The 12,919-nt window shown below is 45.2% G+C and overlaps 1 protein-coding gene across 6 annotated transcripts; it reads left to right on the top strand.

Moving 5' to 3' along the window:
- Positions 1-3,616: 3,616 nt before the first annotated feature.
- FAM111B (FAM111 trypsin like peptidase B) lies at positions 3,617-12,315 on the top strand. 6 transcript variants are annotated; one of them, XM_025879013.2, is made up of 5 exons: positions 3,617-3,995; positions 4,668-4,738; positions 4,852-4,898; positions 5,748-5,914; positions 8,562-12,315. In XM_025879013.2, exons 1-5 carry the CDS (start codon positions 3,822-3,824, stop codon positions 10,668-10,670), a joined length of 2,568 nt encoding a protein of 855 aa, XP_025734798.2. In that variant the 5' UTR covers positions 3,617-3,821; the 3' UTR covers positions 10,671-12,315. The 6 variants fall into 6 exon arrangements, with proteins under 6 accessions (XP_025734798.2, XP_025734802.2, XP_025734800.2 ...); XM_025879017.2 differs by lacking the exon at positions 4,668-4,738 and having other exon boundaries at positions 3,873-3,995; XM_025879015.2 differs by lacking the exon at positions 4,668-4,738 and having other exon boundaries at positions 3,878-4,094.
- Positions 12,316-12,919: the final 604 nt, after the last annotated feature.

Genomic DNA, 12,919 nt, shown 5'->3' with positions numbered 1-12,919 from the left:
GTAGGTTTCTCACGATGTTCTCCTTAAATTATGCTGAAACTGGTAAACTCAGAAGATTCATGTGTCATTTGTTCAGACCATCGGGTGGCTAAGAAGTCACTCCAAGGTCAACTCTCCAAGTGTCCTTGGCTCCTGTATAGGAAGTGAGTCAGCTAGGGTGAGGACAGGCTGTTCAACCCTTCTGTTCAACCTCTCTTCAGGGGCAAATCCAGGCTCCGAGATTAGATCTCCTGGCTCCTAGCCCAAAACGCCCGGTACAACCCCACCAGCACCTTAAGAGAGAAGATGCTGAGAGAGACAAGAGCAGAGTCTCTGAACTGTAACTGAGTTCCTGGAGGGATCTGTGTACGGGACATTTACCTGTCCTTCCTGTGGGATAGGGGCTGAAAGGTGGGAGAGAAGACGAAGAGGCTGCAGCTAAGTGGGCCAGAGGAAGGGGCTGGGTGCCCCTGGCCCTGAGGACTGCAAGAATGGAGGAGACCACGGAGGCACGAACAAGCTGTCCCCCATAATCCCTGTTCTCCCACCTCAGCCCGGGGCTTTCCCCTCCACCTCCCGCCCTTTGGCTCTGTTGCTTTCCTCCCACTATGGGACTCCCCCTTGCCCATCTACAAGCTAGATACTGATATGAGGAGGCAAAACTAAGCCAATGGAAAATGATCCTATTTATTACAGAGTGAGATACAGTATATGAACAATAAAGCAGGATAAGGAGACAGAAGACATGGGGGGGGAGGCGCATATTCAACAGGAAGTGGTCAGGGAAGACCACCCTGAAAACCTGGTGTTGTTCTGAAGAAAGAAGGAAGAGAGCCAGGTGCAGATGAAGGTGAAAGCTTCCAGACTGAGGAAGCTCTGCGGGAAGCGCCCGAGATGGTCCATTGGGGTGAATGAAGAAACTATTTGAACCTCCATTTATATTTTTATCTAAACGTGGAAAGTTACATGTGCCTAATATTCAATATGTTATTAAAATACATAACGTAAATAAGTATATATGGGGTGAGTGCTCAACTTGCTAACAATTATACCCGCGAGAAATTAAAAGTTCAGAGATTACTGTAGCACAGCCTAAGGCAATAATCTGAAAGGCCAGGGTAAATTTTTTCCATCATATTATCTGGAAGAAAACAGGTATCTATATGCTGTGTCTATCTTTTTGATTTCCTGTGTACATCTTCTTCTCCTTTACTTTACAGCAGAGTCCCCTATTCTTCTGTATTTTCAATACCAACTAGACCCATGCCTTGCAGATGAGTCACTAATAGAGAAAAAGATGACTGGACAGACAGAAGGATGAATCAGTGTAGACCTGTTTCACCGAAACTTCATGCACTGAAGTGCTACAAAGGCAGCCTTGGCACAAGAAAGGACTTTGGCTTTGGCATCTGATAGGAGTGAAAATCCTTTCAAGGACCACCCACAGGCAACATACTTCCCTTGTTTCCTAATCTGTGAAATAGGAAATGAACGAAGCAGAAAGAGGAAATGAGGCAATGCTCTGGACAATTTCAAATTACAATGCCTGACGTTTAATGGACACTTCGCACTCTGCTCTCCTGACCCCCAGGCCCACGCACTCTGCTCCCCATTGTCAGCACCCAGAAATACTTAGCTGCTAAGGCAATGACAGGTACCACGCTGGCTTTGCCCCCTCGAAGCCTTTCACAAAACCTCCAAGGACCCAGAGTGATGAACCCAGAGACCAGCGAAGTGGGCCTTAGTTAACTGAGACCAAGGCAGTTGGAAAAAGAGGGTTGAGCCAGCCTGAGCTAGAGCAACCTTGGACAGATACATGTCCTTTCAGGGAGTACCTGATGCGGCATAGGCCACTGCCACCTCTCCATCCGGTTCCACAAGTGAAGCCCCCTAAAGGGGTGGGAAGCTCTTGGGCGATAGAGAATGAAAAAATGGACAAACCAACACCAAGCTGCCTTTGGCGACAATGAATGTCAAACCTCACCCCCTTCCCCGCCTCCTCTTCCCTCCCCTTTCCATCAGGCTCGTTCTCTGGCGCCCTCTGCAGGCCATGCTCGGAACTCCAGCTGTGGTGGAGAACCTTTAACCACAGCGAGTATCCATCCACTGGTGTTGGGAACCGGGTTCCGTTCTTGGGGTCTTTGTTCCCTGCCTGGGCGATCCTGCAAGGGGGCTGCCCGTGCTGACCACATCCCCAGGAGCTGCCTGTACGAGAGCCCGCGGGCGAATAGGGAGGGTCACACTGGGAAAAGTGAGGGCTGTGGGGAGCGGGACTGGAGGGGAGCAAGGGGCAGAAAGTGCTGGGGTGGGCTTGGGTCCTGGAAGCTGATTGGAAGAAAACAGAGAAGCAGTGGAAGGGGGCTAAGGACACCGTGCCTGCCTGCTTGGGTCTTAATCCTGGCTTTGCTAATAGCTGTTTGTCTTTAGGTCAATTGCTCCATGTCTCTCTATGGCCACAATTTCCTTTAAAATGGGGATAAGGGTAGCTGCCTCCTATGCTTGTTAGAGGATAAAACTAGTTAATATTTGTAAATACTTGGAGTACATTTTGGTCACTGAAATTAACAGTTGGCTTTAGAGATGGCCACCAACAGCACTGGCATCACCTCTTCAGAAATGCAAGTTACCGGGCCATACTCCCGCCTTAGAGAGTCAGAATCTTCGCAGAGGGAGCTCAGAAATCTGTTTTGACAAGCTGACCAGAGGATTCTGATGCATCATAAACTTTGCGAAGCACTGGTCTGAGTTTCCGCGGTTTCTAAAGCTACCCAAGTGGTAGCTGGAACAGGAAGGGAAGGAGAATCAGAAAGGGGCAGACCAGTTTAAGTAACAAGTAGGGAATCAAGACCCGCAAGAGGGGAGTGAACTTGCCCAAGATCTCCCTGCAAGAAGCTATGACACTCCTCCAGTGCACCACAGCCCCCAACTAGTCCCACGGTCTTAGGCAAACTGTCCTGTTTCCTAATCTGTGGAATGGGAGCAAAAGCCAACCTAACTCCAGGGGTGACTGCGAAGATCCCATGAGACCCAAATATGTCAACTACAAAACACCGGCCCGCTGGGAATAGGGTCTGAACTACAGTGATCAACCAACCCCAGGCCCCAGAGCCTGAGATGCCTGCAAGCCCCTGGGCCCCCGCTGGGCGGATTTCCCTCTAAGAGGTCCTTGATAAAATAAAACTCCTCCGGCAAATCACGGGGGCGGGGACGGGGGGAGATTTAGGGAGAAGTTCAGATCCCTGGGCTTCTTGCTTTGGCCTAAGTGTGTGCATTAGCACCAGCCTCCGTGAGGCTGGTTCATTTGATGGGGGGGCCATGTCCCACTAGACAGACCACAGGAGCGCTGCTGCCCGCTCTGGGCCCTTTAGAGCGCTGGAAGCCCGTACTGCGCCCGAACAACACAGGAAGGTTCTGGCAGGGCCTCTGCGCAATTCAGGCCGGCCCTCCAGCGGCCCTTGGGTCCCGCCCGGGATACGCCTCGCGCCACCGCCCACTCCGCAGGCTCCAGACTCCGGCCCAGAGCGCCAGTCCCGCCTACGCGCTGCGGACTCCGCCCCGCGAGAGCGGGAATCGCAGGCTCCTCCCACTCCCGCCCGCGCTCGCTCAGCTCCCCGCCCGACCGCGGCCCCACAGACCGGGGAGAGCCGGAGGAGAGTGCGCAGTCGGTCCCGAAACGAGATGCCGGCTCAGGGCCAGCGTGGGGCGTGCGTGCGCGGAGGGACCAAGCCGCAACCTCACGCGGCTCCAGCTCACGGGATGGGGTCCGCGCCCAGCCTCTCCCGCCCGCCGCCTCGGTGCCGGGAGTGGCCAATGGGTTCCTGAAGTGGCTGTGTTCCTGGCCAATGAGGGCAGACACCGCCCCCTCGCCTCTAGTTGGCGGGACCAAGAGCCCGGGAGTGCTCACTTCCACTTTCCCAAGGGAAGAGAGCCCGCGGGGAGCCCTCCGTGCCACGTCTTCTCAGCTCTTGCGAATCCCGAGGCAGCGATCACCGGCCCCGTGGACACACTCCGCATCTGTGAGTGGTGCTCTGGTCCTCAGTGGGACGTGGAGCTCCTAGGGGTGGTCGTCAAGAGCACTAGGCCAAACCTTGGTCCTGAGCCGAGAAGTTTTGGGGGTAAGGGATAAGCAGCCTCCCATTGTAGGAAGCTCCTTCCCGCCCCCCACCCTCAAAGATCAAGACTTTTCCTCCTAGAAAGACACTTGGAGATTTAGCTAGGAAGCTGTTTCAGCTGCCCTGTTGTGTGCCTGGGCATCCGGAGAGGGGGAGGGGGGATGCGGAGGCGGGCGCGTTCTCGGCTGGGGGGGGGGGCACGGATCAAATATCATAACTGCAGCCCAGAGTCACTGAATCATGATCTTTGAGGGTGGGATCCGGTATATCTTCCTTTTCAACAAGCCCAGAGGGGGTAATTCACAGGAACAATAAAAGGTTGATCTACACCAAACATCTTCATTTACAAATGAGGAACCCCAGATCCCTGGGAGGGGCGTAGGGAGAGGGTTTGACGTTTCAGGGTGCTTCTTTCTTGGCCTTAGGTACTTCCTTCCGTTGCTGCTCTGCTCAGTTCTCCCCGGAATACCTGAGAGGAACCCTCTATATGTATCCCAAGTTCTCGGTGTGGGGAGGTCATTCCCTTCTGTGCCCTGTCACCTCTGCCACCTCCCTCTCTCTGACTCTTCAGCTCAGGGATTCCAGCTGGCTCTGCTGTACTGCCCCTCTCGCAGCCTGGCCTGGGATCTCTCACGCGGTCAGCTGCAGTAAGCACAGGGGGTGCCTTATTTGTACTGTCCTTAATTGCATGATGGCCAGCCAGTTCCTTGTAAATCATTGTTACCTATCTTTTGCCCATTTTGTCTTGCTTTGTTTTCAGTGTGGAGGCTAAATCTGGTCCCTGTTACATTTGGCCAGTGTTTGAAGGTAATAACTATTTCAATGTTCTTTGCTACTAGCTCTGTGAACAGTGTCCCTTCTGGATCTGTTTCTGTTGTTCCCCAGTTTCTTTCTTCATTAGGGGACCTATTTTCCTCTGCTGTTCATGCCTGGTGATTTTGTATTGGACATCCAGCTTTGTTAATTCCACATTTTGGGGTGCCAGAAATGTTTCAGTTCTCATCGATCTTCTTAAGCTTTGCTCTAATGCCCAGTTATGTGACTTGCAAACAGTTTGATCCCAGCAAACGTTGCCATTCAACTTCCTTAGGTGGGACCAGAGCAGCCTTCAGTCTGGGGCTACTTCTATCCCACTACAGAGACAATACCTTCCTGAATACTCGACCCGATACCTCATGCATGGTGAAGTTTTCTAGTTTGGCTTTTGGGAGGAGAAACTATTCTCAGGCCTGTGTGAGCCTCAGAATTGTTCCTCTTTTTCCTTCAAGTGGTTCTTCCCCTGGCTTCCAGTAGCTTCCTCACATGCATGGACTGACTGATACTCGGCTGAGATTTCAGGGGGTACCCACTGCAGATCTCCGATTCTGTGTGTAGCTGTAGCTCTCTTCTCTCTAGTAGTCTGCCCCACAAACTCCAGCCACTTCGGCCTCCCATGACCCTGAGCTTGTCTTCTCAAGCCAAGGAAACTGCCAGGCTCTGCTGTTTCCCTTCCCTGAGATATGGTCTGGAAACACTCCCCAGGCAGAAAGCTAGAGGTTCATGGGGATTACCTCATTTGATTTCTGTCTCTGAGGGGTAGGAGATCACTGTTCTGCACTGCCTGGGGCCCAGTGTTTGAAAGTTGTTTCATGTACCTTGTCTTTCCTTTGTTTTTAGTCATTGCAAGTGGGAGGGTAAATCCAACCGTTGTTTCTCTGACTTGGCCACTAGCAGAAGTGAGTCATAGTTTCTTAGAAGTCATCATGAACTCCATGAAACCTGAAGAGAACAAGTCATTCACTGCTACAGAAAATGGCCGGGGTACCAGACCTGAAGATTCACAGGTATGTCTCCTTTTTAACAACTCTTGGCTACAGCAGCATTCTCCAACCGTAGTATGGTATTAGGATCCTGGAAGGGGAAAAGCTCATAAAGACTGGCGGTTATAAACCCTTCCTCTGTGTTGTGGAAATTTTATATTTGGGAGATCACATCTCTAAGTGCCTGTCAAAACCAAATGATAGTGTATGAATTAGCAGTGCAAAGTGTGCCTTGTTAGACAACAAGATCACTAACAAACACTGTAGATGCTTGATATCAGAAGGACAGACAGGCCAAAATACTAAGTAAGCAGTTACTGCTTACTGAGAAATTAGTGTGTACCTGAAATTACTCTTGCAACGTCCTGTGGATTATCTCATTCAACATTTAATAAAACAACAGATGTTGTTATCATCCCTGTTTTAAAATTGAAGAAACTGAAACCCCCTTTTCTTAAAGTTGCAAAAATGATGAACTTGAGGGTGAGGATTTGAATCCAAGCAGTCAGACTTCAGAGTCGGTTTTTGACCAACGCAAAATATGCAAAATGATAATACTGACTCAAAATACAAACAAGTGTTTTGGAGTGCAGAGAGGAAAATGCTTCATTCACACTCAAAATTTAGGCAGTATCACCTGAGAAAGATCTTACAGGATGAATAGAATTTCACCAGGGAAGTGTATCCAGCATGAGGAAATAGTGGGAGTCAAGTCATATGCACAAGAAAACATATCTGGGAGCAGTATAGTTAGACTTGATGGTGTGGAAAAATTCAAGAATGTGGCAGAAGATTATAGTAGGCTTTATTTCAATAAAAATAAAATAGGAAAAGCAAGCCTTTACACTTTTTAGAAAAAAATAGAATAATTCTATGAAAGTTAATCTTATGACATAGAATGATTAATAAACGTGACAACAGAAAACTAAGGATTTCTTATCTTGAATGACGCCTGATGAGATTGAAAAAGCAAGCCAGATACTCCAAGAATATGTTTAAGACATATAATAAATAAACGACTTGTGTCTGAATATAGAAAGGATTTTCAGTGATCAAAAGGAATATAGTCCAATAGAAAAACGGGCAAGAGACATGAATAGGCAGAAGCATGAAAAGGCATTCAACTCGCATTAGTAAGTAAACTAATTAAGATGCCATTTCACACCCACAAGATTGGCAAATGTCGACAGTTGGGCAGTACTGACTTTGGATGAGGATGTAGATGTCCCACAGTGGAAGTACAAGGTGGTACAACTGTTCTGTAAATAATATGGCAGTATTTAATAAAGGGAAGTATTCAGAGATCCTAAATTGGAGCAGTCCCACTCCTACCCCTGAGTGACATTCTTGCACGTGTACACCGGGAAACATTCAAGGATATTCACAGCAGGATGGAACCACTATTTTTTTGTAGAAAAAAACCTGGAAATGAATAAATGCAAAGGAAAAGGAAAGCACCATGAGAGGAAGAAACTCACTGTGCCTGAAACCAGACAGAGCTCATTCAATTGCACTGGCCTCCTAAATAAACCAAGCCCCTCTGTCCCTCCTGAGTTGACTCTCTCCAGCTTTATTCTTCGTTCATATAGAATAAGTCCAAGACTTGAGACTCCACAGGAATTCCCATCCAAGTTCTACTGAATCCTCTGGTGTCATGTTTTTCACCTATGTCCTTGGTTTTGATTCCTGTTGCCATCAGATCATCAATACTTTTTCCCAGGCTATTACCAACTGGTTCTATTTGTATATGTTTTTGAATATGTATATTTATGTGTATATGCCCATGTGTATTTACTTGTATATCTATCCGATCCTGGGATTTATCAATCATTTTAGTATATCATGTATTTCCTTACTGCTGTTGAAACATGTACCGAATAGAACTAAACAGATACTTAATGGGAATTTTTGCAAGGTGATGTTTCACCTGTCCAAGAGGTGCATTCAGTAGCTCCAGTTTTGCTAGTAAGTAATACAGATTTTAAAAACAGTCAAATTAAATGGCATCTCATTTATCATTTGGTAGACATCTAAAATAGTAGTACTGAATGAAATCCTTTGGAGGAATCAACCATATGGTTGGCCTCTTTGGGCAGCAAGGGGGGAAAAGAAGCAGGATGAACTGCTGCAGTTTCTCTGGCAAGGAGTTGGGCAGCTTAGATGTTGTGAAGTACATTATAACCTTAGTCTCAGTTTTTCTACCTCAGGGAATCTAGCCTAGGGAAATACTCAGATGTTGAGACAAAATGTTTTGTGTGTAGAAATGTTTGTCATATTTAGAGTAGTAAAAACCTGGAAACAATCTAAGTATCCAGCAACAGAAGAATGGATTAGAAATTATTGTACGGTAAAATATCCTGTGGCCCCTCAAATTGTGTTTTCAGAGGTTGTTGAATGGCATGTATGTCATTAAATGTGTTTCATGACATGTCAATCAATGGCAGATTGCTTAGTGATTTGTATGTGCATATGAAATCATAGAAACAAATAAAACAACATGTAGAATGGTTATCTCTGGTGATAGAATAACTTGATTGGTATTTTTTCTCCATTATTCATTATCCATGTTATTATCCAATTCTTCACAGTATCTATTAGTTTTATAATTAGAAAACCATGAAACATTATTAAAGGTGGTTCCTACTAAGTTTTTCATCTTTCCTTTTTTAAGGATACTGTCATGAGGCAGACATGTCCTGGCATACCTGCTGCTCATTCTCTGTCTGACAGGAAAGAGCATAGCAGTCCCATTAAGCTTAAAAGTGAAGTCAAGCAGGAAGCCTCTGTGGAAATTCAGAACCGAGACTTGAGCACCAGTAAAAAATGTTCTTTTACTTTTACCCTGAGTAAAATCTCCGGGAAATCAGACCGTAGTGTGTTTCGAGGCCATGGTAAACCCACTGAGAGTATCTACTCAGCCCTGATAGCTAAGGAAAATTTCAGTGAAAGGATGGGGAATCATCTTAATAAGAACATCCTTGTTTATGAAGAGAAAACTATAGGCGGATATGTAAATTTAGGAATGCCCCTCAAGTGCCTACCTGAAGATTCCCATTTTCAAATAACATTTGGTCAAAAAAAGGGTAACCAGGATCAGATGTTTCGCCAGTGTGAAGATCCAAACATGGAATGCGTTCTTTTTCACATTGTTGCTGTTGGAAGGAATATAAAGAAGATTGTCAAGATCAAGGAACTTCATGAAAGAGGAAGTACACTTTGTATCTATGCATTAAAGGGTGAGACTATCAAAGTAGCTCTAAGCAAGGATGGCCGATTTCGGTCCGACCTTGACAAATATGAATGGAAAGTAATGGAAGATCATCAGAAAATTCATGGAAAGCAGTCCCTGGTGGATGAAGTATGTGGAAAAACCTTAGAAATGGACATTTTTAAGACACGGGTCAGGAGAGGTGCTCCTAAAAAAATTAATCAGAATGAAAATGCCACTGATGAAATCAGTCCCTGGGATCAGATACAGTCTGAGAGCAAAGAACACGAACCAGAGACCGATGGGGAAACTGAAGTTGTAGAGTCCACCAGAGAAAAACTCGTCCCACCTCAGAGTCTAGGGCATGGTATTGAAGGTAAAAAACGACGCACAATTTCCAGAATGAGGAGGTATTATAATAGTTTTAACAGAAAACACTGGAGGAACAACTCAAGACATAGGCAAAGGCCCCATGTGCGTATGATGCATGTTATTCAAGCCATGCCGAGGATGGCGACTAACCTCTGGCTAAAGAATCGCCAAATATTGGACAAAAGTATAATGGATCAATATCCAAATTTTAATGGGGAGGCACTTTGGATGAGTAAGTATTTTTGGAATGAACGGAAGAGAACCAAACTGACAACCTTTCAACAATTCAACGTATATAAAAAGTACTTTGGGAAAGTGACTGAAAATTCTACTGCAGTTGCAACCTGTGAAGATCTTATTCATCTTAGTAAGTCAGTTGGGTTCATGACATGGGACAATAATGGAAATCGAGGGTCTGCTACTTGTTTTGTCTTCAATCATGGTTATATTTTCACCTGTCGACATGTAATACATCTTATGGTGGGAGAAGGCACAGATCCAAGTTTGTGGCCAGCTATAATAAGCAAATGTGCAAAGGTAACTTTCACTTACAAAAGGTTCAGCCCTGTTGACGTTGATTGGTATGACATTGAGCCATGGTTTGAAGTGTCTGATGGACCTCTAGATTATGCCATTCTAAAGCTAAGCAAAAATGAAAATGGATTCCCTCCAGGACTGTTTGGACGAATTTCCTCTCAACCGTCTAGTGGTTTGGTTTATTTAATTGGTCACCCAGAAGGCCAGGTCAAGAAGATAGATGGCTGTGCTGTGATTCCTCTAAATCAGCGGTTATTGAGGTACCCAGAACAACACCGAGATGGGATGGTAGGACCCCATGCTGCCCCGTATAATGCTTTCTCCATGTTCACCCAAAAAAGTTTCCTACCAGAACTTTGGAGAACTGACACACTTAGCTATGATACCAGCTTTTCCAGTGGATCCTCTGGCTCCCCAGTGTTTAATACATCTGGCGAATTGGTCGCTATTCATACCGTTGGGCATTTTTACAACCATGAAGGTAAAATCCAAGCCCTTATTGAATATGGCTATTCTGTGGATTCAATTCTTTGTGACATTAAACAGAAAAATGAGAGGTTTTATAAATTCTTAAACGAAGAGAAAAACGAGAACCATAACAAAGACCATAACAAACAAGAGTTGTCACTTCAAGATAATCAGATTGAATCCATGGAATATTAGAAAAAAGGTTTTCTTTTTTTCAAGAAAATATGCCAATAATTTAGAGTATTTGGGGCTGTTTCCTTAAAGTATAATGAAAATTCTTTTAAATTAAAAAAGTTTTAGAGAATCATGTGGATGTGCAAAACACATAGAAGAGTTTAAGTAAATTCTGATTTATTTTCTAATTTTTTTTTTTTTTGATTTGAAGCTATCTCAAGCCTCTGTTATATACATACAAAGAATTTGGTATTTACCGTTCTGAATGCTTAGGAGGATACATCCATCCCATCTTCCTAACTGGTAAGGTGACCCCATTCTCTGCATCACAAAATAATGGGTAAATAAACTTTAGAGGGAAGGAAAAAAGACTTGTTGTTCCTCTAAAACCCAAAATTCTTTGGTAATCTTAATGTTTTTTCTTTTTTGTGTCACCTGTAACCTCAGCCCCTATCGCAAATGCCCACAGAAAATCCTAGCTTTTCTGTCCTTTCCTCTGGTTCTGCCCTTCTGTGGAGGATAGAAGCATGACTTGCTAAGTCTCCATGCCGACCCTCTCTTATCCATAGTCTAGGAAGCTAAAATATAAATATATCAGTCTAAGTTGCAAGTTAAGATTCGGGTATAAAATAGATGCACTTGCCTGTTATCTGGAAGATAGAGATAAGATGGAAATTGTCTTTTTTTCTCCATCTTCTGGCGGACTATGTCATAGATGTATTTACCCACTCCCCTAGATAGTCCAGAATTTCTGAGTGATGTGCCTGTCTCCATCACATCAGGATGCAGCTTTTTGTGGTCTAGAGATGAATCCTACCATTCCCTTTCACCCTACTCACATACCCAATACAGCATAGTAGAGTATGGCCAGAATCCCACCGCTTAAAATAAAATTTCCACTCAGAAAAGTGAGTGGAAAATACAACAGTCACTGTCCCATGGCAGTGATCCAATTCTGTTGTATCTATGGTGCTTTATTCCCCAGATCCCCTGCATGAATGGGCCCTGAATATCAGTGTTTCTTTGTGACCTGACCTCTAAGTCATAATTGATAGAATTTTTTATAGGCACAGGGTTCAAACTAAAGTTCTCTCCCATGATCCAGACCTAGAATATACAAATGCTAGTCAGTTTTGGACTGAGAACCTGTACGTTCTGGAAGTATGCAGTGACTTTGCTCATAGAGAAACATAAACCTGACACTCCTATATGGTAGGATGGATGATGACCCACAATGCTATCTAGGTCCTACTACCTAGAAGCTTTGAAAGCTAAATTATGTGGTAAAAGGGACTTTGCTGATGGGATTAAATAAGAATTTTGAGATGGGATGAGTATGCTGACTTAACCCAAGTTCTGAGTGTAATCTCAAGTGTCCATGTGAGAGAGACATGGAGAGAGATTTGAGTACAGAAGAGAAGAAGGTTGTGAGGGAAAAGCACACAAAGGAATGCCAGACCACAGCCTAAGTCCTAAAGGCAGCTTTTCCAAGCTGGAAAGGGCAGGAAATGGATTCTTCCCTCCAGACTCCAGAAGGAACTGTCTCCCGACCAAACTCCAGGAGCAACTGATGCTGACATTTTGCTTTTCCTCTCCTAAGATCCATTTTGCCTTTCTGACCACCAGATATGTAAGATAATAAATTTTGCTGCTTTAAGCCATTAAATTTGTGGTGATTTGTCACAAAAACAATAGGAAACTAACATAAAGAGACAGAAAAGTCATGCTGGAAATATGAAATTAAGCCACACAACTCAACCTTTCCAGCCCTCTGATAAAAGGCTAATCAGAAAAACGAAACTTTCAGGGTTCCTGGGTGGATCAATTGGTTAAACATCTGCCTTTAGCTCAGGTCAATATCCTGGGGTCCTGGAATCGAGCCCCACATCAGACTCCCTGCTCAGCGGGGAGTCTCTCCCTCTGCCCTTCCCCCTGGTCAGGCTTGCACTTGCTATCTCTCTCTCTCTCATACACCCACAATCTTAAAACGTATATTTATTTTCTTCTTGGGAATAAATAAAATCTTAAAAAGGAAAAGAAAACCAAACGTTCACTGATGGCCACATAATTTAGTTCGGTAGAGTATCTCAAAACTCTTGAGGGCACCCAGGATCAAAAACTGAACTTTTGGGGCACCTGGGCGGCTCAGTCGTTATGCATCAGACTTCAGCTCAGGTCATGATCCCAGGGCCCTGGGATCGAGCCCCGCATCGGGCTCCCTGCTCAGCGGGAAACCTGCTTCTCCCTCTCCCACGTGCCCTGCTTGTGTT

The sequence above is a fragment of the Callorhinus ursinus genome, unplaced genomic scaffold, assembly GCF_003265705.2.
Source record: "Callorhinus ursinus isolate GAN/ISIS: 27379988/994484 unplaced genomic scaffold, GSC_fseal_2.0 scaffold21, whole genome shotgun sequence".
Taxonomy (NCBI): domain Eukaryota; kingdom Metazoa; phylum Chordata; class Mammalia; order Carnivora; family Otariidae; genus Callorhinus; species Callorhinus ursinus.
The sequence above is the reverse complement of the archived record's forward strand: the minus strand, read 5'-3'. Positions and strand labels throughout refer to the sequence as shown.